This window comes from Uloborus diversus, chromosome 1 (assembly GCF_026930045.1).
Source record: "Uloborus diversus isolate 005 chromosome 1, Udiv.v.3.1, whole genome shotgun sequence".
Taxonomy (NCBI): domain Eukaryota; kingdom Metazoa; phylum Arthropoda; class Arachnida; order Araneae; family Uloboridae; genus Uloborus; species Uloborus diversus.
The window spans coordinates 124,157,337-124,182,402 of NC_072731.1; the positions used below are offsets into that span (position 1 = coordinate 124,157,337).

The window sequence follows — 25,066 nt, forward strand, 5'->3', positions numbered from 1 at the left end:
GGGAAGGAAGGGGGGAAGAGACGTGAATATAAATTCTAATGGGCCAATTTCGGATATTATATGTGAAGCAACAGTAAGTTTGCTTTGAATATGGGTAGATTTGAAAAAAAATTCGCCAACCAAAATTTTGTACCCCGAAATGAGATTGAGTTCCCCCTAACTTCAGAGGGTAATCGGGCCCTTGATATTATCAAGTTTTATCGGCTCCAAACAAAACCAAAACCTGGCTATTCCATATTGCACGACTATTCCATAACCCGCGCCTGTCGTCTATATAATATGAAGGTTATTTTCAGTTTGCCAGTCAAACTAATTTTTGTCTGGATTAGCTAAAGAAGTCCTGATAAACTTAATACAATTTCTCTTACTCCATTCTTCTGAATTAGTAATAAAGAGCTTCCAGAAAACTTTGCCATAAACAGATTATGCATGCGAATAATATTTCAAAGCAATCAAGCTTTTCGACGCCCATTTTAGCATTCAAGTTTCGCAGCCCAAGGGCTTGGCACATGCCGTTACCGACTGGAATGACTTAATTGCAAAATCAGACGCACAACTTCCCTCCCACGACAACAACACCAACCCAACAACAATCGCACAAAAAGAGCACGTTTTGGAAAAACAAATGAAAATTGGCTCCTTCAGATTACAGAAGGAATGAGTGGGTTGTGGTTAGCTCGGCAAAATATCGGAACTACTCTTCGAAATTGAGATTCGCATTGCAAAGGATGCGCAAATAAAGGAGTGAACTCGTTTGTTCACAATTTCAACAGCGAACCAAGACAGATATACGATATGGACATTAGGGAATCGCCGATAAGCAAAATGGCCGATTACTGATTATCGATTAATCGGCAAAGTCGATTAATGATCATGATGATTATTTTTAATGCTACCAATTTCTCTAATGCGTTTTTTTTTTCTTTCTTTACCATAAATAGTTTATTGTTTATTTCTGAGAGACAATTTATTTTTTCTATCTAGTTTCTCTAAAATAATTTTAAAATTTCATCCTATTTCTATGAGCCAATTCCCATATTATTGTTAATACAGTTACATTATGTGAACTAGGCTTGAAAATTTTTTTAAAGTAGGGGTAGTTCGATTACAAAGTAACATTTAGAGAAATAATCTTCATTGAAAATTATCACTGACACAAAAAACTTGACATTTGTGCGACCAAAACTTAAGGGGATATTCAAGTTTAAAAATTTGAGGGACCATACAAAAGCTGAGATTGGAACTTATCGCCCTTTCAGAGCAATGTCAGGTTGTCGAAGTAAATAAAATCAGTATTTATATTATTCATTGCTATTCCAAAACAAATACAAATATTATGCCATAATACGCAAAAGTGCACTAGAAAGCCTCGAACAATTTCAAAAAACACAGCGCATGCACACTTAAATTTTAAACCCTTGTTAACCGCTCTATTTCCTCCCAAAAGGTGTTATTGATGGCGAGTGTAAAGTGGTGTAAGTCACAAAACGCTGCGTTTCATAGATGGGTGAATATTGGTCGTAATAATGTCAAACTTTTGCTGTTGGAACGATTTTTCAATGGAGATTATTTCCCTAAAAGTTAGGGAACCTAGGGGCCGAATAAAAAGTTAAATTTTGTATTTTTTGACTCATTTTTATTTTTGCTTCAAACATTCAATATCTTTACTCCGCAACTGATTTTAAACATTTCTGCAATTGGAAGTATCCATCTAGGACCAACGGTTGCGAAAGTAGAGGAGGGGGGGGGCACTCTGCATACATATCTATACAGGGCCAGATTTAGGGGAGGGCAGGCGGGGCTACTGCCCCGGGGCCTCCACAACAAAGAGGCCCCCACAATAAAATTTTTACAAAATATCCTAACTTTCACGGGTCGAAAATATCGGATATATACATATATATATGAAAATATTCGGATATATATCCAAATATCCGATATTTTCGAAAATATGTTGATCTTTTCGAACCCAGATTAGGGGCCTCCACACTTCCAAATCCGGCCCTGTATCTATAAACGGCTATATGTGTGTGTGTGTATTTATTTGTTCCTCAAAAAAATCCCCTGTATACGTCGACCTTTGCCAAATTTGACAGAGGTCTTTTGATGCTAAGAAATTCACGTAGAGGGTTTTTCGCCAGCACGGAATGACTGCACTTATTAATAACAATGACTCAATTTTAAAGTAAATCCAAAGAGGACTAAATTTAAATTATCACTCATAAAATTACTCTTTTCTCTCTGCTGGCAGGGAAATGTTGAAAATACTTTTTTTTATTTCAGTCTAATTGTTGAACATGCGTCACTTGATACAACTTTTATTTTCGAGGTAGACCTTGCAACGCCGAGAAATTGTAATTACTAACGGTTGCGAAAATAAAGGTCTTGCAGGTTAAAACGGAACACCCTGTATATCTATGTATACACTGCTGTAGCTGGAAAAAAATATTTGAAGGACCGCACCTCATTCTTTTGGGTATACGTTATGGTTGACAGATGTTTGTTTTGGGATCAAAAACGGTCAGTTTCGGCAACGCCGGTTTATATATAAAAAGCAGACGACGTTTTATGCTTATAATATTTTTGTTATGTTTATGTTATTTAAGGTACACAGTTTTAATAAAAATTTCTTTATTCTCGTGTTTAATATTATAGCCTCTTTCTTTCGTTCTTTTTTTTTCTTCTATTTTGTAGTTCTCTCTGTTATTTATTTCATGATTTAGATTTTTTTTTTAAACATAACCTAAAGTTTACATTTAAAATTATTTTTTGTTTTATTATCACCCGTGACCATACTACGCTTGGATACATGACATTTCTATTTAGAATTAGTGCACTATTTCACGTAAGTTCAGTTTTGAAGATTATCTACCGTAACAGTTTATTTTATTATACAGTAAAATTTAATAACATAATTTTGTGACGTGCTAAAATGGTACCTACTATTTTTGGAATGGAAAACATATCCTACCATTCGGCAACAGAGAACAAAATTAACTTTAATTGCTTTGTTACATATAAACCTGAATAAAGATTTTTTGATTCATTTTTCATAGCCATATTTTCCTACTTTTAGATGATTTTAGTTATTTTTCCTTCAAAATAATACTGCTGATCTAATGAAACATTTAGAATGTTCGTGAGTTAGTCGAGCAGAGATCACTTGTAACTTTTTAAATGAACGAAGTCGTTCAAATGAACGAGTTAAATGAACAGATCAAAGGAATGAACGGTCCTCTGATGAACGGATCATTAAAAAGAACGACATTGCTCAACTCTACACTATACATGATTCAACCGGCTGGAAGGAAACCTGAAGACCACTAGCGCAGCCAGAAATACCTTATAGAGAGGTTTTTTTTTAAATCAAAAATACCTTGGGGGGGGGGAGGTAATCAAAAATACCTTCTGGAGGGTTTTTTTGATAAAAAATGCTCTCTGGAGGGTTTTTTTTTTTTAAATCGAAAATACCTTCTGAAAGGGATTTTTTGATCAAAAATACCTTCTGAAAGTTTTTAAATCAAAACAGCTTTTTCATATGCGTGAATCACTGTATTAGAATTTGTATTTATGTTAAACCCGATGCCTCTTGGGGGGGGGGAGTTGACCCCTAAAAACCCCCTTCGCTGCGCCACTGCTGAAGACAGATCTGTTTTTTTTTTTTTTTTTTTTTTTCAGCCTAAGAACTGAGCAACCCCTAATCCAGTCCTCAGACGCATTGCTTTGGAATGAAAACTAAGAGTACTATGTGACAAGAATTGACTTAATAACAGTAATTTCAAATATCTCTTTTTAACAACAATCAAGAAACATATTTTGAGAGCGAAATATTCATTTATGATCAAAGAAACTATTAGCTGGAAAAAAATCAAATTAACTTTCTCACACGGTTAGGCGTCATGTTTCAGTAAATTTAATGCAATTATTCATTTATTTATTAAATCATTAAAGATTTTTTTTAACCTGAGCTTTTCTCTTTCACTTCTTTTTTTTTCTGAGTTTAAAGGTAGAAATGAAAGGAAAACCAAGTTTAATACTGAATGACTGAATGACATTAGAAAATTTCAAGTGAAGTAAAATTTCGAGTCTGCGTGGTTAATAAAACAAATAAAGAAAAAACAATTCAGTCATTCCATTTCATTTCAGGCAGGCAGGTATGAAAAGTCTCATATGACCATCACCGATGTTTTTGAAAAAAAATACAGTAGTTACAAATAAGGGACATATAAAATATCCCAAAAGGATTTTGCAAGAAAAATTTTTTTTCTTCAGTTACAGCCTACTAAAATTCTTCACAAAATCGGCCCTTTTGGAAGAAACCAGCAAAACACTCGATTTGAAATGGACAATATTTTAAAAGTATTTAACCTATTTGAATAATTCTTTTTTCTAAAAACAAATACGGACCCATACATCATCTAGACATTGTTTTTGAACATTTAGTTAGGTTTTTTGATAAAGGAAAAAAATTATTTTTCTGTAACGTAGCTATTATATAGCCAAGGATCCAATTTCTAACAAAAGAAGTAAAGGAGCCCTATAGTCTTCCGAACTTATTTAAATGCTTAAGTGGCGTGAATTCGGTCAAAAGTACAAAAAGTTGAGAGAGAAAACAAGGAAGTATGGGAGCTCAGCTACCATAACAATTAAGCCCTGATCACCAGGAAAATATATTTATATAACGAAGTCAGATGGTCACCAAAGGCTCTTCTATAATTATGCACAGAGTCATACAAAAAGACTAATTTATTGAGTCATCAAAAGCGGTTTGTTACATATGTATTATTAAAAGTCAGTAAGATTTTAGTTGTTGCTGATGAAGTACACCATTATTGTAGCTATTAGGCACTAATATAATTAGAATTTCAGTGAATGAAATTATTAGACATTTTCATTTTACATGCATGCCATGGTCGATAAGGTCACTTTTAAAAAGTCTTAAAACATTTTCTGGGAAAAAACATGGGATGCAGTGTATATCCACTTGTTAAGCATTAAAAGGGGTTCAAATTAGCCAATTTTTAGATTTTTTAAAAATGGGTTTTTTAAGTAATCTTTCTTCAAAAATCGTTGATTTTTGAAAATTTTCAAAATTTCAAATATTATTTCCAAGGCTGCAGCATCTAAGGATTATAATAAAATATTCTATGAAACTATCATATAAGGGCTTTAGACTGCCATCGATGTTTAATAAAAAAAAAGAACTTGTTTTTCATGGAGGAAAAAAATCATAAAATCGGTTTTTTTCGCCACAAAAATATTTTTTTTTCTTTATCAACAATCTAACTAAATTTTCAAAAACGATGTCTAGATGAGGGTCCTTATTTATTTTTAGAAGAAAAAATATTCAAATAGGTCAAATACTTTTGAAATAGTGTCCATTTCAAATCGAGTGTTTTGCTGGTTTTTTCAAAATGGCCAATTTTGTGCATAATTTTAGTAGGATGTAACTGAAGAAAAAATATTTTTCTTGGAAAATCTTTTGGGATATTTCATGTGTCCCTTAGTTGAGAGAGAGTTAAATTGTGTATTGGGAGAAATATAGGTATAACAACCGTAGATGAGTTCGAACACTCATTTTTTTTTTTTTTTTTTTTGCAATAAGCAATCACTAGGACCGCAGTAGGAGTTGCATTCCGTATTCTCAAATCGAACAATAGGAGGAGGAGAGGAGCATTTTCCCACTGATCCCCGGTGCAGAAGTCATCAGGAGTGACGTCACACTCGCAAGGGTACGGGTCAATGTCAAGGTCACAAGCACAGGTGACTCATCCCCCGATCGCTGTAATGAACTTTTCGAAAATCCACTGAGGATAAGAAGAATTCGGTGACAGGTGTTCTTTATTGCTTCCGGTATGCCTAGTCGGAAATGGAATCGCGTCCATTGTTTCCAAAACGTGACTGTGATAAAAGACTCGAAAAACTTCACCTTCTCCCTCCTTCCATACGTAACTAGGTATTAAAGGAACATTTTTCTCACATTACCTCATCTTAATCTCAGGCCCGTCATTTCGAAAATTTCCGGGCGGGGGGGGGGAGCCAGGGCTTGTGTTCAATACCTTTTATAGGGAAAAACAACAAAATAGGTACAAAAATACCGAATTTCACTATGTTTCTAAAATCCAAGAGGGATGCAAATTGACAAGACCCCCTCCCCCCCGCTTGATCGTCCTTATAATGGGCCTGATTAATCCACAGAGCCTCATCGACAGGTTTGACAGACGTCCCGGTTTGCAGATAAAATCCCGTTTTCCCGGCCGGTTTACTTCATGTCCCGGTAAAAAGTCTAAAAATTATTAACTGTGAAGGATTATTGACAATAATAACTTTGTCGTTTCTGTACCTCAGGGCTAGACTGACATGCACACTTCCGATCGCAAGAATGTTCAAACTCAAATGCAAGGTTAAGACATTGAAAATTTGAAACAAAAATAAAAATGAGTCAAAATATTCAAAGTTTAACAAGTTTAACTTTTTATACGGGCTTCTAGGTCCCATAACTTATGTTTAGGGAAATGATCTCCATTGAAAAATAATTCCAACACAAAAAGTTTGACATTAGTACGACCAATATTCACAGAAATATGAAAGCAGGGTTTTGTGACTTACACCACTTTACTTTCTCCGTCAATGACACCTTTTGGGGGAAAATATAGCAGTTAACAAGGGTTAAACATTATATGTGTGCATAGATTGTGGTTTTTCAAATTGGTTGAGGTTTTGTAGTTGTTTTTGCTTATCATGATATAACATTTGTATTTATTTTTGAATAGCAATGAAAAATATAAATACTTTGTTTTTTTACTTCGACAGCCTGTCATTCTTCTTAAAGGGCGATAAGTTCCAGTCTCATCTGCTATATGATCCCTTAAAACTTTGAATTATCTCCGTGAGTTTCGATAGCACAAATGAGACGGTGAGAAGCATTGAGATGTGAGTAGCAAAATTAAAAATTTTGAGATAACAAGCACAAAAAGTAGGGGAAACTCTCCTGTGTCTTGGGGGCAAGAGATAGTACTAGTAGCCCTGGTAGGTGCTGCTGTTCAGCATGATTTAGAAAAAAAAATCAATGAAAGCCTACCTAGGATATTATTTTTTAACGCGTTTTACTCAAAACTTGAAAATATCCACTTACATCCCTTTGCTTCTCACTGCCTCAAATGTCAAATTTTTTGAGTTAGTAATAACTTTCAATGGAGATTATTTCCCTAAATAAAAGTTAGGGGACCTAGCGCCCGAATAAAAAGTCAAATTGTTGAATAGGGAAGTTTTCGATTTTTCAATTTTATTTTTATATGATAGAGTAACATGCATGAACATCATAGGTGAAAAAACTTTTGCGATACGATAGGTATTTTTTTTTAATTAATTTTTAAAGTTCAAGCCCTTGTGACGTCAAATGGCATAGGAAGTGACGTCATGCGCTCTTCTGATAGGAGAGAAACGCTAGCGAACCGGTTCCCATGTCGTGGGAGAAATCGAAGAACGTGCATTCGACTTCGAAGACGAAACGTAAAAAGCTTATCTCCTCGCGTTTCTGGAACATTAAACCTCTCATCCTCTCGGAAATATTCGAATATCATCATTGATATTATTTGAGGAAGATTATTTAGATTGTGCTTTAACGAATCCGGCCTCCATAGTGTGTTCAAAAGGATTATTGAATTTCTAAAAAATAAAAAAATCAGCGCGCTCAAAATGTCCATAGCGAAAACAAGGGATCTTCGGCGGAAGGCTGCCCATTCGCGCCCTGTGACGTAGGCTCGTGACGTTTCAGAAGAGCGCACTTTTGCGCGTGGATTTTTAAAAATTCATTAAAAATCAACCACTGTGTTTTAAAATTCGGCGATGGTAAATTTTTTAGTTTTGAGGGTCAATTAACAATATCGAATAGCTAAAATATGAACATTTAATAGGTTGCAACTTCCCTATTGTTGAACATGAGTCACTTGACACAACTTTTATTTTCGAGGTAGACCTTGCAACGCCGAGAAATGCTAATTACAAAATGCAGTTCAGAACGCGAATTCGTCAGTTATTCCGGTTGACAAAGGTTAAAAAGAATAATGATAGAAAATTACTCAACTGCTTTGGAAGATTCGGAGATTTCGAATGGAACTATAGAAAATACTCAAATGAGAGCAAAAGAAGTAGAACATAGAAGGACTCACCGATGATGGCGTGTACTCTGACAGTTAGCTGCGTCCTCAATATGATGGCATTCTTTCGACTGCAACACAAGAGAACAAAAATTAAAGATTTGCTTCAAAATTGAAATAAATAAATAAATAAACAAGTAAATGAAGTAATTAAAAATGTGCATTCGAAGATGTAATAAACATTGCGACAGAGCGCAATGCTGATATATACGTATACAAACAATACATTTAACATCAAAACTTTCAACAGGTCACAAAAATAACCTAAGAGAAGTGATAAAGGAATTACGTATTAAAAATTGCTGTTTTATCTAAACGTTCACCACACTCACGTATTTTTTGCTGAGTAGGCGAGTTCGAGTTAAACGAAGGTTACTTTGAAGAGTTGATTGTGCTTTATTCAATACTGCCTGATACGTATAAAATATATTTAAAAAATAATTAAAGAGAAAATGCGAATTTGGAAATGATATGTAGAAAAAGTTTTATGTCGTTCACCAGTTTTCCAGTCTTCTCAATACCCAAGCAGACAACCGTATCGTCAAGGAGCACATTGCTTTGGTTGCTTCTACTATCACTTCTTCATTCGACCGAAAACAATAGCAAATGCTATGTTGGAACCTTAGAGCAGGAATTAGTAAATGGAGGGAGCAAGCGCTTAGAAAAAGCTGAGGCAAAACCCCAAATCACGTGACTTAACAACAACGAATGGTTGACACGTTTTGCATGAAGCTAGCGAAAGAAACCTGATTTCTTCCAATGCTTTGATTTGAAATCTATCACGTGACTTCAGATCTTTGCTTCACGAATGAAAGTCTTCACTCCCTCCATTTTATTTCTTCTCAATGGTGGGAAATATTTTTCCTCATCCTTTAAATTACAAAAATTCATCTTTAAAACCGGTTCATTTAAAAGATAGTTGCGCATCACCGAGGAAAGTACCCAGTATCCGATGTCAAAAAATAGCAACTTTACAGGGCAGCTTTAAGACTTCTTTATATTTTCGTCTGCTATCAGTTACGATCATACAAAAACTCATTATCAGCGATTTTTATTGAAAGAAATGATATAAGAGGTTAAAAACTGATGTAAAGGTGCAGGATTGTAAGATTTGTAAAAAATCACAAAACATTGACATTGAAAGTTGGTTACCTTCACCATTGGTATATCACACTTTTAGTGTCGTAGATATGTGAGCAAAAGTTTCTGAAACGACTCAGACTTTTCGAACGAAAGTAATTACGCTTCAAATCCTCTGCATCAAAAAACGTGTCTACATACATATGCAAATGAAAGAGAGAAAAAGAAAATGAACAATTCTGCGGAAAAAACCCCTGCATTTTGAAGATATTTTTTTTTTAACTGTACGAAAGAGTAATAAAACATAACTAGCAATTTGCGAACTTTACATAAACGAAAGCAAAATTTTCATGCACATGTTTCAAAGTTACATGAATCCGTTTTAGTGTAAGGGAACTTAGCGAAAGAAATTCGGAGATACAATGAATCTTCGAGTATCTATCATCACAGCAATTTTCATCCCACTTATTTCGGATTAATTCCAGTGTACCTTCGGTGTAAGTGGTAAAATTTACAACTAAGATAATACTTTTATACCGATAAATAACTTGTTTGTGGAAGTAAGAGTTTTTTAAAAGGTTTGTTTTCATCATAAATTAATTAAAATGAGAAAGTGATTTAAGTTCGAATGCCTTTTTCTTGGAGTTTTTAAGGGGACTGGCTATTTAAAGAGAAATATAAATTTTTTTGGATTATATAGTAAAAAATGTATTTTGACACATATATACTGTTTGTTTTTCAGCAACATAGCTTCTTACAAACTTCTCAAAAAAGGAGAAAAAAAATATTATTTACTGAGCAATTTAATTGTAAGGAAAAAATACTATATTTTTCAAAGCAAATATGACTCCTGGTTGATTAAAAGAAATGGAACCCAGCGATTTGTATACTGCCGTGTAACTGCAAATTTTTCATTTTATTGTCATCTATTGTACGGTAGCTTTATTGTACAAGCTTGCTCATTTGGTTTTCGCTATATGTAAAAAAAAAAAAAAAAAAATTAATTCCGATATTTTCCTATGGTTAGTATTGATTCCAAAACGCGTTTTTTCAAATATCTCGAAAACGCATTTCTGCATATACTGCCATTTCCCGGCAGTATATGTTGGAAAGAGTTTGGTTTCACACAGTTCAATTTCAGTGTGTGGCCTAAATGCTTTATTCTTTTATAGGCGTGTACCCACGATCTCAAATTGCCTCCTTCACATACATACAGCAGAACCACTTCCTTTAACTCGCACTGACTCTCGATTCTCCTCTTCGCCACCAATGAAAAGCAATTAACACGATAAGCAGCCACTAAGCGTCGCCAATTACGTACTGCGCCACAAAAGAGAAACCGAAACGGAGCATCCATTAGCAGCTTATCCATATTCAAGAGCTGATCTGCATACGAACTCATCCGAGAAGAGCTTCCAAATGACGCATCCCTGTAGGTCGGTGACTAATGACTCGGTTGCAACATCGAACAGCAAATGTTGACTTTATTTGTTTTTGCAGCGAAAGACGCTTCTGAAATTTGAATGCGAATTGTATCTTTTTCGAATTGCGTTGTAGGATAGCTATGGCAGCCAAAAAGTAGTAATAATTGATGAATTTTTTCTATGTGGGAGTGCAACGGTCTTGAGAATAGGACTCGATGGAACAGGTTGGACATATCCGAACCGGCCACAGAATCAGTCTTTTGGAGAGAGTTTTAGCATTAGGCGGGCAAAAACATTGACATAAATGAGACACGTATAAAATTTGAAATATTAAGACCGAATAAAGCACAATTTTAATTATGAGATGATATGCAAGTTTCAGATTGAAATAACACATGTGAGTGAAGTAACTGAAAGGTGAAAAATTCCCCCCTTCCCATGTGCCAGGTCATCCACTTTTCCTCAAATACAACGGCCTAGCAAATAATAGAAAAAGTCATCTTTTATGTTGCAGTTAGAAAGAAATATATTACACAACCTTTTGCGTCTCCTACTATATCTTCTAATTTTTTGTGAAGTGTCCAAATAGAAACACAGAAAAATATAATAAATTTTAAAAATTAGGCACTGCAAAAATATTTACATATACATAATTGTAATCCGTCAACTTAACAGTGGGTTACTGGGGAAAATTCGTTTTATCCGTCAAAGTAGTTTCACCAAGCAAAATTCCTAGAATATCTTTTTTACAGAGTCCCCCCCCCCCCGCATAAAGAAGAACGGAGATGTTGTTAATGCACCACCTGGCATTTTTTTATTCGTAACATTGACATAGGAATTAGTTGAATTTCGATTTTGTTAATGAATTTTGAATCATTTTTGATCTCACACCTCAGCAGTTATTCTATGACTTTTAGAAATGTTTTAAGTTACATAATTACAAATAATCATCAACAATAAGTTGCCGGTTTAGAAACCTGCAAAACGTATCTCAGTCATTCAACTCATTGCTATCAGCATTAGCGTTTTCTCCTTCTCTTGCCTCATTGTCATCATAATTATCTTCATTTTAGAAATGCTCATCGCTTAGAGAAAGAGTGTTGATTATTATCCATTTCGAGAAATATTTTACAATAATTTGATTATTACCTTTCTATTTAGATGCTTTTTATACTTGTACGGAGCATTAAAACAAATGTTGAGTATAATTTAATTTTATTTTTGTTGCACAAGACACATCCCTTTTTTTAAATGAATCTTTAAGCCAAAAATGTAAATCTTATCAATTGAAAAATACAGTCGAATGCTGGATGCAACTACTAATATTTTATCGCTTATGTACCAATTTTCCTGTTTCAAGAGAGCGTTCAATATTCTACCCTTGCCGTGGACTAAGTAAGCGGATAATTTTCATAAATGCTCCAACTTTGCTAAACACAATACGGCGTGCTACGAGAGATCAAAAAGTTCTTCTCGGTTTCAATATCAAGAAGAAGAAAAAAATATGGGGCGTCACTCGTGCCTAATGGAACACAAAAGAAGCCACAAAAGCGATCAACAAGTGAGGTTTATCAGCTGGGTGGATGATTCACTGGGACAAAAGAATTCGGGCGTGGCCAGCCCCAATTCCTAATAGAGTACTCAGAGAGAGATCTTGATTATGCAGATCACACACACACGCCATCGATGGGAACATGAAGCCGATGATGAAAATAGTTTCAGTTCACAGGAACTGATATCGAACAATCAATGGGCAGTGTGACATTCAGGATGTTGAGCGCTGTAGAACATGATAGAGTTAATGGGCGTGACCAGGTAACGTCCGTTAAGAGTGGGAGGATGGACATGCTTTTCAACTACACTCGATGTTTGTACCCTATAATTTACAAGCAGATGCAAAAGAAAGAAATGTTAGCAAGAAATGCATGCTACGAAAAATGATACATGAGCAAAAGTGTAACAAAAAGAGTAAAAAAAAAAACTGCCGTGACCACAGAGCTAGAACGAAACTAAACTGATTATTCGAGTGTGCTAGTTAATGTAATTTCAAGCGGATGAGAGGAAGGGATGCTGCTTGACGTTATTTCAAGATTAAAAGTATTTAGCATCAAATCATGTCATTCTGACATCCTATTGGAGACACTAGCATCTCAAACCGCTGAACTAAAATATAGTTATTCTTCGATGAAAACTGTGGGATATTTTGTTAAAAAGAAAAGAAGATGAAAGAGACTGGGGTATTTATGTCAGTTTTATATACGAATACAATGAAACATCAAAAGATGATGTAGAGTGGATACAATGTAATATCAAAAGATGCTGTAGTGTGGATATTTCTTTGCTTCGGTTTAAAATCTTCAATTTGAAATTAATTATTCAATTTAAAAGAAACTATTTTACTTATGTATTCCCCTATTTGTTCCTTTTCAGTAATAAATTTTTTGTTATGATTAAAATGAAGTGAATGGAGTGTTTATTCTAATGATATTTCAGTAATTTTCAATGGAAATTTTTAGCTGCTATACTTTTCTGAAAATACAATTGCATAAAAAAGCATTAATGCGTACAGCAAAGAGCTCTTCGGGTGACACTACTTCGACCAATTTCTCTACAATATTATGTCATGCAATAAAATCGATTCATAAAAGAATGGATTACACATTTCTACCTGTGTTTTGGAATAATTCTACTTAAAAAGAAGATATCAAGAAGAAGATCTTCATAGAGCAATGCGGAAGTGATGGTTGAGTACCAGAAAGCTCTCACATTTCGCAGTCCAACAGCAAAACGACAATGCAACTCTTCAGTGACATCATCCCCAAAGAGATGTTTCCACGGAGAGAAACAGAAGCAAAATACATAAAGAGTCATAAATATGGAGCCTCCTATTGGTAAAACCTCAAACTGTATCGTAAAACCGCGGATATAGCTTCCGCTAACGGTTAGTATGGAAGGTCGAGCCGCGACTCAAGCTAAACATCGAGTTAATTGGAAAGACGGTTTCGGAGAAATGTGACGCAAGAGATTTGATGACTGCGTGACAACATCGAATACATCATACGCGAAACAGCATATGGGAAACACGTTGCTGGTCCTGCGTGAAGTTAACGGTAATGCGAGAAGAGTGGGACATTTGAGTCATGAAATGTGTTGCTTCGCGGGATGACTTATTCGATCAGAGCAAAGTAGTCGCATTTCATTGCGGACGGGAAAAAATCCGTATGCGTTGCAAAGTTATAGACTTTTGTGCTTGGAGTCAAGTTTATCACACGAAATTTGCTTGGAAAAATTTTCCGTATGTGGGCTCTAACACACTCATGCTCAGAAATGCGAAGAAAATATTTTCATTTGTACGGCACACAGTATTCCAAGCATAACTAATAAATCATATGTTTGTCATGTTCATTCACACACTTTTCAAATTATACAGTCCCTTTAAAAATGTCTGGATAGGGAAAATAGTTCCAAATACCCCTTTCAGAATGAGAATTTTTTTTTCGAAATAACATCAAGGTTAAAATAAGAAATAACAATGTCAAAAAGCAAATTGCAGATACGTGTTTTGGCTTTCAAAAGAACTCCTTTTTAAATGCAAAAGAAATGAGCTTATGGATGAAAAGAACAATGTGCCTTTTGACGTTGTTATTTCTTATTTTACTTTTTAGCACATGGGTATTTATTTATTCTAACATCATCATTCTCTTTTTGAACACCCCTCAGAATTGGAAAACTTGCTTCAAAAAATTCCCCTTTGAAAAAGTTCTTTAAAAGTCTCCACTAGAATAACGACGTCAGTCCTCAAAATCCATATCAACATCAACTATTGTTAAACAACGTTAACGGCAAATCTAAAAGTCCCGATTAGATTAAAATGAATAGTACAAGTCTATTAATACTACGGAAATATTTGTCGATCTTCTACCGATGGTACAAAAAAGTTAATAAATCGCGAAAAAATAACCCAAAAGGAAAAATTTTAAACCATCGAAACAAAAGAAAGAATTTTACTCTTCACACTCGGGAAAAAAATAGCTACAGATTTTTCTTATCAAAACTGAACTCCTGCATACGATAAATTTACAATTAAAATTGATTTTCCCGTACTTAAAATGCTAACAACTATTGTCCTGATCAGTTTAACCGCTTTGAGTTCTGGTGGTAAAAAATTCTCTAAGGTGATATTTTTCACGGGCTTTCGAATGAAACTAAAATCGAGATGATCCGAGAATTATTGTGGGTAGAAAGAGCCCTTTAATGCCACTTTCTGGTTCCTAGAATCAAAGTTGAAACGGTTTGGTACTTTTTTTGGCGTTCGAACCCCCCCCCCCCCCCTCTCCACTCTCTGCAACCCTTTTTTGCGGTAGAAGTTCCTGCCAAATTTGGTCGATATCCGGCGAAAGCTGCAGATTTGTGTAGGGAACATACATACATACATACATACATACATACGTAGATATCCTCTGTTTTATTTATATGGATTTATGAGGAAACTCGATGAGAGTAGGTCCTAGTAGCTAAGTCGGACTGCCTTTTAGTAGCTAAGTCGGATCTTAGACTGATGAGTTTTTTGATGAACTGCCGTGATGAGGAGCTATTCCTTCTCAATGTGAGGAACGCCGTAACGGACCCGATTTAAACTTCATACTACGGATAACTTAAAAACGAAACAAAACTCAGAAAGGTGAGGAAAATGAAAGAACTCAATCAGAAAATAAATAAATAAATAAATGTTCCAAAAAGAAGACACTCTCATCCCCCACATTCAGACTGGCAGACGACAGACTCACGCTGAGTTTTTGTGAATGCAGTTCGCCTTTTTAAGGCTTCTGGGATGGCAGCAGTTTGTTTGTTTGTGTGTGCGACGAGGAAGAACTGCCACTGTCACCAAGCGAGGAGGAATGAGAATTGACACGGACGAGATTGGAGTGTTTTCTTTTTCTATTTGATGTCAGTCGCGTGGGTAAGCGGAGGAATAAACCGATATATTAAGTGACGGGAAAAAAGAATTCTTCACCCTCAACATCATAAAAAACGATTGCCCTTTTAGTCTTTACTACGGACACTTTCTTTGCTAAAGCAAGCGTTCTTATTAGATTTTTAAAAATTATTTCCAGCTTCTAAAAATTGCATTAAAGAAGGTTCGTAAAGTCATTTCATGTTTCAAAACATAAAATGTTTATCTTCGTTCGACAGGTCAAAAAATAATTTGATAATGTGGTTATCATGACTAAAATACGGTTTATAGATGAACTAAAAATCATTACAACATTTACAGAAATGTGCACTAAAATTTTTAAATATGCACCAATATATTTTTTTTTTTTTACAAATGTAAACAGAAGTTGTCGCATCTTAAAAAAAATGATTAGCCCTTTGGTATTAGCATTTTGTTTTGAAGACGAGAAGTATATTCATTCAAAAAGTGGAATGCCCATTTTATATTGCAATAAACCACAATTTGCTAACCAAGGTTTTTTTCTAGTTAGACATTTATTTTTCTCATTTAATATCACAACCAAAGATGAAAACATCATTTCAACATCTGTTAATACTATTGGACAATATTTTAATTTGTTAAACTTTGCCACTTGCTGATTTTCGCTCTTTTTTTTTTCAATTAAATTAACATTTCTATCTGTAGTCAAATCTTTTTACATGATCAGAAATCGATCTTTTCACAAATGGACTTAAAAGAATGGCATTATAATTTTTCAACTTAAGAAATTCAGTTCAGTTATTCAGACACCCTAAGCTAGACACATACTCTAATCTAGCGCCATTCACCGACACTTCCGGCCTTAAAAACCTTTTTCTTTTCTTATAGCGTTTCGGATGGGGCCTTATTTATAGCCATGATATAACCTTTTTTTTTGGGGGGGGGGGGGTCCACCGATTTGTCTTATTTTAAGAATAACAATGTTTTTTTTAAAGTTACAAAGGTACCTTTAAAATATGTATATTTTGTATGTTTTCAACTTCAAGACAATATTTTTTTCTATTTTTTTTCCTTAAAGTTGTAGCTAAAATCAAATTGAAAACGCAGAAACATGCTTTAAAAAAAAAATTGACATTTTTATGCATTTATATGTACTAAAATCAAAAGGAGCAAAAATATGAATTTTATATAATCAGGGCTCTAATTATGACATAAAAAATAATGAATTCTCTGATGTATTCTTATTTGTTTAAATTGCACTAAACTATATTTCAAGAACTTAACTTTAAACCACAGAAAATGAGTTAGGAAAGGTCTAGACCTTTCTTAAAACCTTATGAATGAGTTTCTAAAATCACAAAAAAGATTTTAAAATTTTTATTTATAATGACTTTCTACATTTTTTAAAATTATATTTCTTGAATCTCTAACGTATTTTTATCTGACGGTGCAATATCTCTTTTGTACTTATAAGGTAGTTGTGCCTAAAAAGGTCAACCAAAGGTTCAGGGTCTAACATCTCGCCCAATTATAATTCAACTGACTCCAATTTTTGATTCATTAAAAATTAAAAAAAAATCATTTCAAGTGAAAGTTTAAATTAGTTTAACAAAAAATGGCAAATTGACCTCATTAGGAACACGGGTCTCAAATAAGGACAACTCTGCAAAATGCCAAAAAATACTATTAAACTTAAAAAAAAACCCTAAAACATTCTTTATTGGCAATTAAAAAACATATTGAACCACATCTGGTAAACCCCAAAATATGGACTATTGAAGAGAAATATGGACCCTCACCAGCAGAACCCTGCAAAAACTTCAGAAAACAAAACGATGCTCAATTTGAAATACAAGGACAGATTCGAAGAGCCTAATATAAAGCCTGGAGTGAAAAGTGAAAAGATACAGAACCAAATCAGAATATATAATACAGATAATATATCCCGATTTTCTATTTTAAAAAAGTTTAATCCGTGAACGTTTTTTGTCCCTCATGTAAAGTTTTAAAAAGTTTAATTAAACTGGTTTTCATACTCTAAAAGTCTCAATATGTGAATTTAGAAAAACAAAATGTTATACAACTTTAAACATTATAAATTAGTATATTATAATTCTTAGACATGTCCTGTAAAAGTGTAACAGATTACATGAAATAAATGTGACTGTATTTGCGCTATCCTTTGTTAGTTCTTTTTTTAATATAAACTTCTATTCTTCAAAAAATTTGGTTAAAGTTGAAATCGATAGCGTTCAAAAAATGAAACTAATTTTTATTTTTTAGAACTATTTCCGTTATTTGAATGTGGTTCAATTCTTCTCTAGCTTTGAAATCCGTTTTTTTTTTCTTAATTTATAATTTGTACGACACTATTTTGTAAGAAGGATACCAAACTTAGTCTGATTATGCTCAACTCCAAGTGAAACAACTCTAGAACAATCAGCACAACCTGTAATCGATTCAAATTCAATCAATTGACAGAAAAATTACTAGTTCTTTAGAAAGACATCCTTCTGAAAGATATTTTTATCCTATCCGAAAATTGGTGTAGTGAGCCATACAGTTGCCGTTCCTATTTTCGTCTCTATTATTCTTACTTATTTAATCGGTGGTTCGTAATCATTGTTTGGTCAAGTAAACTAAGTTTCCGCTACAATCTAGGATAAAACAACTTTCTGAGACTATGAATATGTATCTCACCTACATCACGATAGAAAAATCAACACAAAACCCAACCAAGCGCGAAAACGAAAGTCCCTACTTTTTCCCCGGGCGAAAACAGAACAACATCGCTATTGACCAAGTAACAAAGAGAAACATTCTAAATTAGTTCTAAATCAAGAGAGGAAAGGGAAAACGAGATTAAACAATAAAAATACATCAACCCGTGAATTCTGAACAAGAAGCAGAGGCGAAAAAAAATATTCCACAAAAAGCCACGCGTTACCCAACGCTCCACTGATCAACCAGAAACATTCCACCGGCTTCTTTTTTTTTCGCCTACTCCGTTCTTTTTGAAGATGTAACGTGTTTTTTCTCGCTGTTCATTTCTTTGTTTGACGCTGAAAACGCGAATTTTCGACGACGTTTCATGCTTTTATCATTAACAAAACAATAAAATGGGAATTGATTTGTTTGTGGAAGTAGTTTTGCCGCATTTTTTCGCATTTTTTTTCCTACATAATTTTGTTTGTTTATTTCAAAATTGAGCGATGAATACACAGAGTATTTACATGAATTGGGCAGGATGTCGGATAAATTTCATACAATAGATTTGATACTATGAGTGCTTTGAACTTAGTTAAAATTATTTCTTTTCTTTTCTTTTTTTTTTTGAGCAATCACGATTGCTTATTGTTCTCACTTGACTGTTTTTGACGTTCCTTTGATTTTTCCCTCCTCACCATCACCGTCGACGGGTTCCTCACGATGCTGCTCCTACAGCGAAAGCCGTCTCTAGGTTGCATCCATGTCCTACACACACGCGTATACATACACAACTACACACAACTACACACATACACAAACAAACACATAAACACACGCATACATACAGACAACTACACATATATGCACACATACAAATACATACAGACACCCACACATACCCACACAAAAACATACACACAACTACCCACACATTCATGCCTGCACACAGACACAAACACATATGCCTACACACATACACATACCCCTCCCCCCAGACACATTCATACACACAACTACCCACATACTTATGCCAGCACACAGACACAAACACACATGCCTACACACACATACACATAACTCCTACACACAAACCCACATACCCCCACACACAAACACACACGCCTACACACACTCGTGATTGCGAAAAACATAATTTGAATTCAAGATGTCAAATTTCAAATTTTTTTTTTTTTTTTTTTTTTTTTGTCGTCCATAAGTTTTCAGCCCCAAGTTGCAACAAAACAGAGAAATTATCAATTTATTTATTTGAGTTTCTATTGAGCAAAAGTTAAAAAATAAACCTCATTCATTAACAATACCTTTAACTGACATTCTCTTCAGGAAGGGTAGCGAAAGTAAAAGTCATGTTATTCGATGTATATATATTGTTTATACTAAGCGACAAACAGTTCAGTTTGAACGACTAAATCACTCCCAACGATTCAGATTTTGAGCCCAAAGTAAAATAACTGTCACAAAAATTTGAAGATCGTGCCAATTTCTAAATTATTGACAAATCTCCTGAAAAAGCAGAACCAAAGAGCGAAAATTAGAACCCTTTTTTAAAATAATTAACAAGTATTTTATTTGTTAACAAATATAAATTGATAACTAATAAAAAAAAATAATAATCATTGCGATTTTTCTGATCATTTAACGATAAAATTCGTGTGAAAGGCTTTCTCGAGTAGACGACATTTTATATGATTTATCTTTCACACTGTTGTATCAATTAAGCTATTTTTATTCGGAAAAACGATGGCAACCCCCCCCCCCCCCCCCCCCCCAAGAGCGATTAACGCCAGAATTGAATCCGCGTTCAAAAGAACAGACAGATCTTGCCAATTCAAAACCTGCACAGTAAAGAAATTAGCAAACACAAGCATTGTAAGCCGACGGCAGAAAATGAATGTTTTGTGGAATAGATTTTATATAGTGGTACCCGCACGGCCTTGCCCGTAGTTGAAAATTAAAAGGGCATTCGGCTCGCCTGTATATTCACAAATAATGGATGATGAATTTCTCGCCAATTGGCTGTGTTTATTCGCTCTCCCATTCCACGTCATGATAATTTCGTAATTTACTCGTCCATCTTATGATAATTTTGTTCTTAAAATTGGAATAGAAAAAGAACAAAATCAAATTTTCGAAAAATCGCTTTGAGGTGCACACCCCCATGCTACAAATTAACTTTGTGCCTAATTTCATGAAAATTGGCCGAACGTTCTAGGCGCTATGCGCGTCACAGAGATCCAGACATCCAGATATCCTGACATCCAGACAGAGAGACTTTCAGCTTTATTATTAGTAAAGATTTAGCTGCTCTCCACCACAGTAAACAATTCAAATGTTAACAATCGCAGTAAATCAATGCAATACATGTGCAAATCACAAAGGTCATACCCCCAACAAAACTGTCACACCCGCAACACAAGGTTGAATTTTTATTTGAAAAATATAAATAAATTGGAAAATATTTTTTTTGGAATATCTCTACATGGTATAAAATGAAGCCTCCAAAAAGCGTCTGTGTGTTTGAACTCGCAAAACTCGAGAATTACCGGGCCGATTTTGCTGAAATTTTCAAAGTTTGTTCCTTTAAGTCCTTTTTGGTTTGCAGACCAGTTCGAAAAAATTCGAGGAATAGTTCTTTTTTTATTCCAATTTAGGCCCAATTTTCACATAAATTCCCGAATATAGGGGTGAAAAATTACTCGCAAATAGAAATATTATATATCGTTGGAAGGGGAAGAATTTTCCGCGTTCTACACAATTTGTTCCAATGCTCTAACTTAATTGCGGCGGGAGTTTTTTACGCTTTTAGCTCGAATTTTTTAAGGCTTAGCTGAAATTTAGGCACTACTTTCTTCATTAAATCCATCAATAAAAAGTGAAGGAATTGTCCCACAGTTTTCTTTTTGACAGCATTGGAAAAAGCGAGATTTTTTACTTCAGATCTCTCTCGACCTATGGTCGAAAAATTAGCTTCTATCTTCAAAGGAAAAAAATGTTACAAGCGAATTAAATGAAGTTCAAAAATCTGTTCTCTATTCAAGTTATTCAAGTCTTTAACCATTTTATTTTGCGTTTCCATGGTAATGCTTTTTGAATCCATTGTTTATTTCCGTCTTTCTCATTTTCAATTCTTAAACTTATTTCATTTTGTGTTTCCATGGTTACGTCTTTTAAATCCATCTTTCTCATTTTATTTTAATTGCTTAAAAGTATTTTAGTATCTGTCATCATTGTTTGGCGAGAAAATTTTGCATGATGGTTTTTTTTTTTCTTTCATTTAATCCTGGTTATTGAAGATACTTCGCTTGACACAATAGTTTTTTTCAAGGTAGACCGGGCAAAGCCGGCCAACGCAGCTAGTTTTGTATAGTTTAAAAAAAACCTTACATGTCCAGGATCATAATTCACAAAAATTGGGATACTTCAGTGGCGCAGCGAAGGAGAGGGGGTGAAAACACCCCCCAAATTGGTTTTAACATAAATGCAAATTCTAATATAGTAGTTTATGCTTATGAAAGGGCTGCCTTGATATTTAAAAAAAACCCAGAAGGTATTTTTGGTCAAAAAATCCCCTTCAGACGGCAGGGTTGGTATGGTTTTTACAGTCTGTGATACCGGCTTTTACCATGGTTTTTACCACCTTCGGAAAAACCTGTATTCTCCATGGTTTTTATTATCTTGGAGGAGAAAAAATAAATTCAAAATATTTTTTATTGTTTCTGCCTTTTGTGAGCACATGTTTTTGTTGATAAAGTAAATAAAGGTTAAAACTGTTCATAGTTAAGGTTTTAAACATGAACAGTTCCCATTTTTATTTAAACTAAAATCGATTTTCAGTGACAGTAAACATTCATGTTAAGTTATTACTTAATTTACTACAGCGTTCAAGCTTTAGACCCTCCTCCCTCCCCCCACTTGAAAAGGAATTTTGAACTCGAGGCGGGGGAAGAGGTAAATAGAAAAAGAAAGTTTTTTACTTGGTAACGATGAAATATGAATTTTAAATCGATTTAGCTGATTTTTGCATGATAACAATATAATCATTTTAAGAAAAAAAATGGTTCTAAAAATATTTTTTTTTTTTTAATAATTCATGAACAATATAAAATGTTTCCCAACTATTGAGGAAAAAAAAACCAATTGCCCTTACGGCTTAATAATATGTATATTTTTTAATAATACAATATTGCAAAAATTATCATACTTATAAAGCATTTTTTTTAAAATTTTATTCACATAATAATTAATTTTTAAAAAATTTAATTTTTAAGCTAGTTCACGTAGCAAAAAAAATGTAATGCATTTTTTTCTTCTAAGCTATTTTTTTTCAAACAAAAGAAAAACAGATGAATTTACTAATCTAGTTAAACAAAAGACAAAAGATGGATTCACTAATCTTAATTTTGTGTCCTCATAACAGTCTGTAACTGATAGAACTTTGTGTGTAAGCATGTACAATGCGATTTCAGTAAGAATGCGATCTACATTCATTTATACACATCTAGCATATTTAATGTTATTTATTGTTATTTATTTTAATGTTACATATAATAGCAACAAAGTTTGAAATTTTAATAGAATTATCAATTTTAAGTTTCTAATAGTGAAAAACTTGTCCCCCCCCCCCCACCCCCACCCCTATTTTGAAAAAAAAAACAAGAAAAGAAATCTGCATCTGAAACCTGAAACTCATGAGATAGCTGTCATCTCATTGTTTGTCCAGTGGTCCAATGGTTATTTGCTAAAATATAATGCTTTGTAATAATACATTTGTACAAAATACTAGATGGTAATGGTCCCATGTCCTGATAAAAACCTGCATTTCCCGGTAAAAACCAACCCTGTCAGACGGTATTTGTGATCAAAAAAAAACCCTCCAGAAGGTATTTTTGAAAAAGAAAAAAAAAAAACTTTCCAGAAGATATTTTTGGACCCCCCCCCCCCCCCGCCCTCAGAAGGTATCTCGGGCTGCGCAAGTGGGGTATACTTGCATTGCGACGTGAAAGTTCGAGTCTTTTTTAGGTCACGCCCGGAATATGTACAAAGTCTTATCTTTTTTAAAACAAAAATTTTTTTTTTCAGAAAATCGATACTTTATATTGTGATATAAATAACGGTAACTTGTATTCAAATGCACGAAAATTGAAAGCCGAAGTTAAAATTTCTGGACTTAAAGTAAATAAACGAGAGGTTTCTAAAGTGGGTGAGCAGGGCGAAGCGAGGAGTGCTGCGAAGTATTCACAGTATGAATATAGTAAACTCTCGATTATTCGCGGAATAGGGTGGCACGGTAACCGCGGAAAAGCGAAGACTGCGGATAATCCGAATAACAGGTGAAAAACGATACTTAGGGTGTACCATAGCTAAAAAACATTAATATTTTTAAAATAAATATTAGTATAAATATTAATTTAAATTACAACTAAAAACATTGCTACTCTGCATTTACTAAAATTGAATATAAAAATGTATGTAAAACGTAAAAGCAAACCATAACACAATCATAAAAGTTAAAAAAAAAAAATTTAAAAAAATAATATGAAAAGACCCTTGGATAATCCGACCACCGATAATTAGGGGTTTACTGTATATAACAGAGATAGGCTAGAGTCGTGAGAAAATTCTAATTCATCAAAGGGTGTCACAAATGGAAAAAGTTTGGGAAAAGTTTGTCGGATTTGCATGTTTGGGGCGCTTTGCAATGCATTTTAGTGGGCATTATGCATTAAACAGCTACCTACAATACTTTTCTTTCATTTTTTTTCTGATCATCTTCAAGGTCCTTATGTCATGGAGGGCCCTCGTAATGTGACAGTTGCGACACAGTATTCGCATGAATGTCAAACGCACAACAATTGATTGAACGTTCAAAAATTAAACAATGGCAAATTTTTCTGTGGAAAAAAATCTGCAATTTATATTTCAAATAAGAAACAGTTAATTTTTTATGTTCATCTTACATTTCAGTGATCAATAAACTATTTGATGCATAAAATAATTTGCACTTAGACATTTGAAAATTAAATACATGAATTCGAAATATAGTGTCAGAAAAGAACGAAGAAAATTTTCAAAAGTTGAAATGAAAAGAAGTTAAGTTAGCTTTAATCTATGTGTGACTAATTGCAGCACTTGGACGGTTAAGAAGGAAATGGTGCGCACACAACGCTCAGCACTGATTATTTCCTCATTAAAATGTCGCAGTGATGCAACATGTAGCCTTTAAAATGTATTTTACTACAAGGCGAGTCATTTGTTTCATCTCTCTCGTTGTTTTCATTCCCAAATTACTTCATTTATAGCATTTACAATCCAGCGTAACAAATACAAAATGCTTCCAACCGCAATATTGATTACATCTAAGCGTTACGAAGAACACAATACGATTTGAGAGTAAACAATAGTTTTTTTTTTTTTTTTCGAGCAATCACGAATCGTTTACTATCCTCACTTGACCAAAAATTACGGTTTTTTCCCAGGAAAAAACACCTATATAGATGAACTTAAACAGAAAAACTTCATCTAAATACAAAATTTGCAGTTATTAATTCCCATCATTTCAGATTCATAAGAAATAAAAAAAAATACTTAACGTTATTTGCTGAAAATAATCTTCACGATAGTGTACCGCTGGATATCGGCCATAAAATCCTTACCTTTATTACCGCATCTTAACCATTTTTTTTAATAAAAATGTTTCATTTTTTCTATTCTAGAAAATCACCAGTCACAATATGACAGGT

At 33.9% G+C, this 25,066-nt stretch overlaps 1 protein-coding gene across 2 annotated transcripts in view; it reads right to left on the reverse strand.

Moving 5' to 3' along the window:
• LOC129231810 (FH1/FH2 domain-containing protein 3-like) overlaps positions 1 to 25,066 on the reverse strand; it is a gene marked incomplete at its 3' end in the record, with an annotated part of 200,123 nt that overhangs the window by 19,997 nt on the left and 155,060 nt on the right. For both annotated transcript variants that reach the window (XM_054866198.1, XM_054866190.1), the window contains 1 exon segment: positions 8,172 to 8,230. In XM_054866198.1, coding sequence (XP_054722173.1) covers positions 8,172 to 8,230 — 59 coding nt within the window.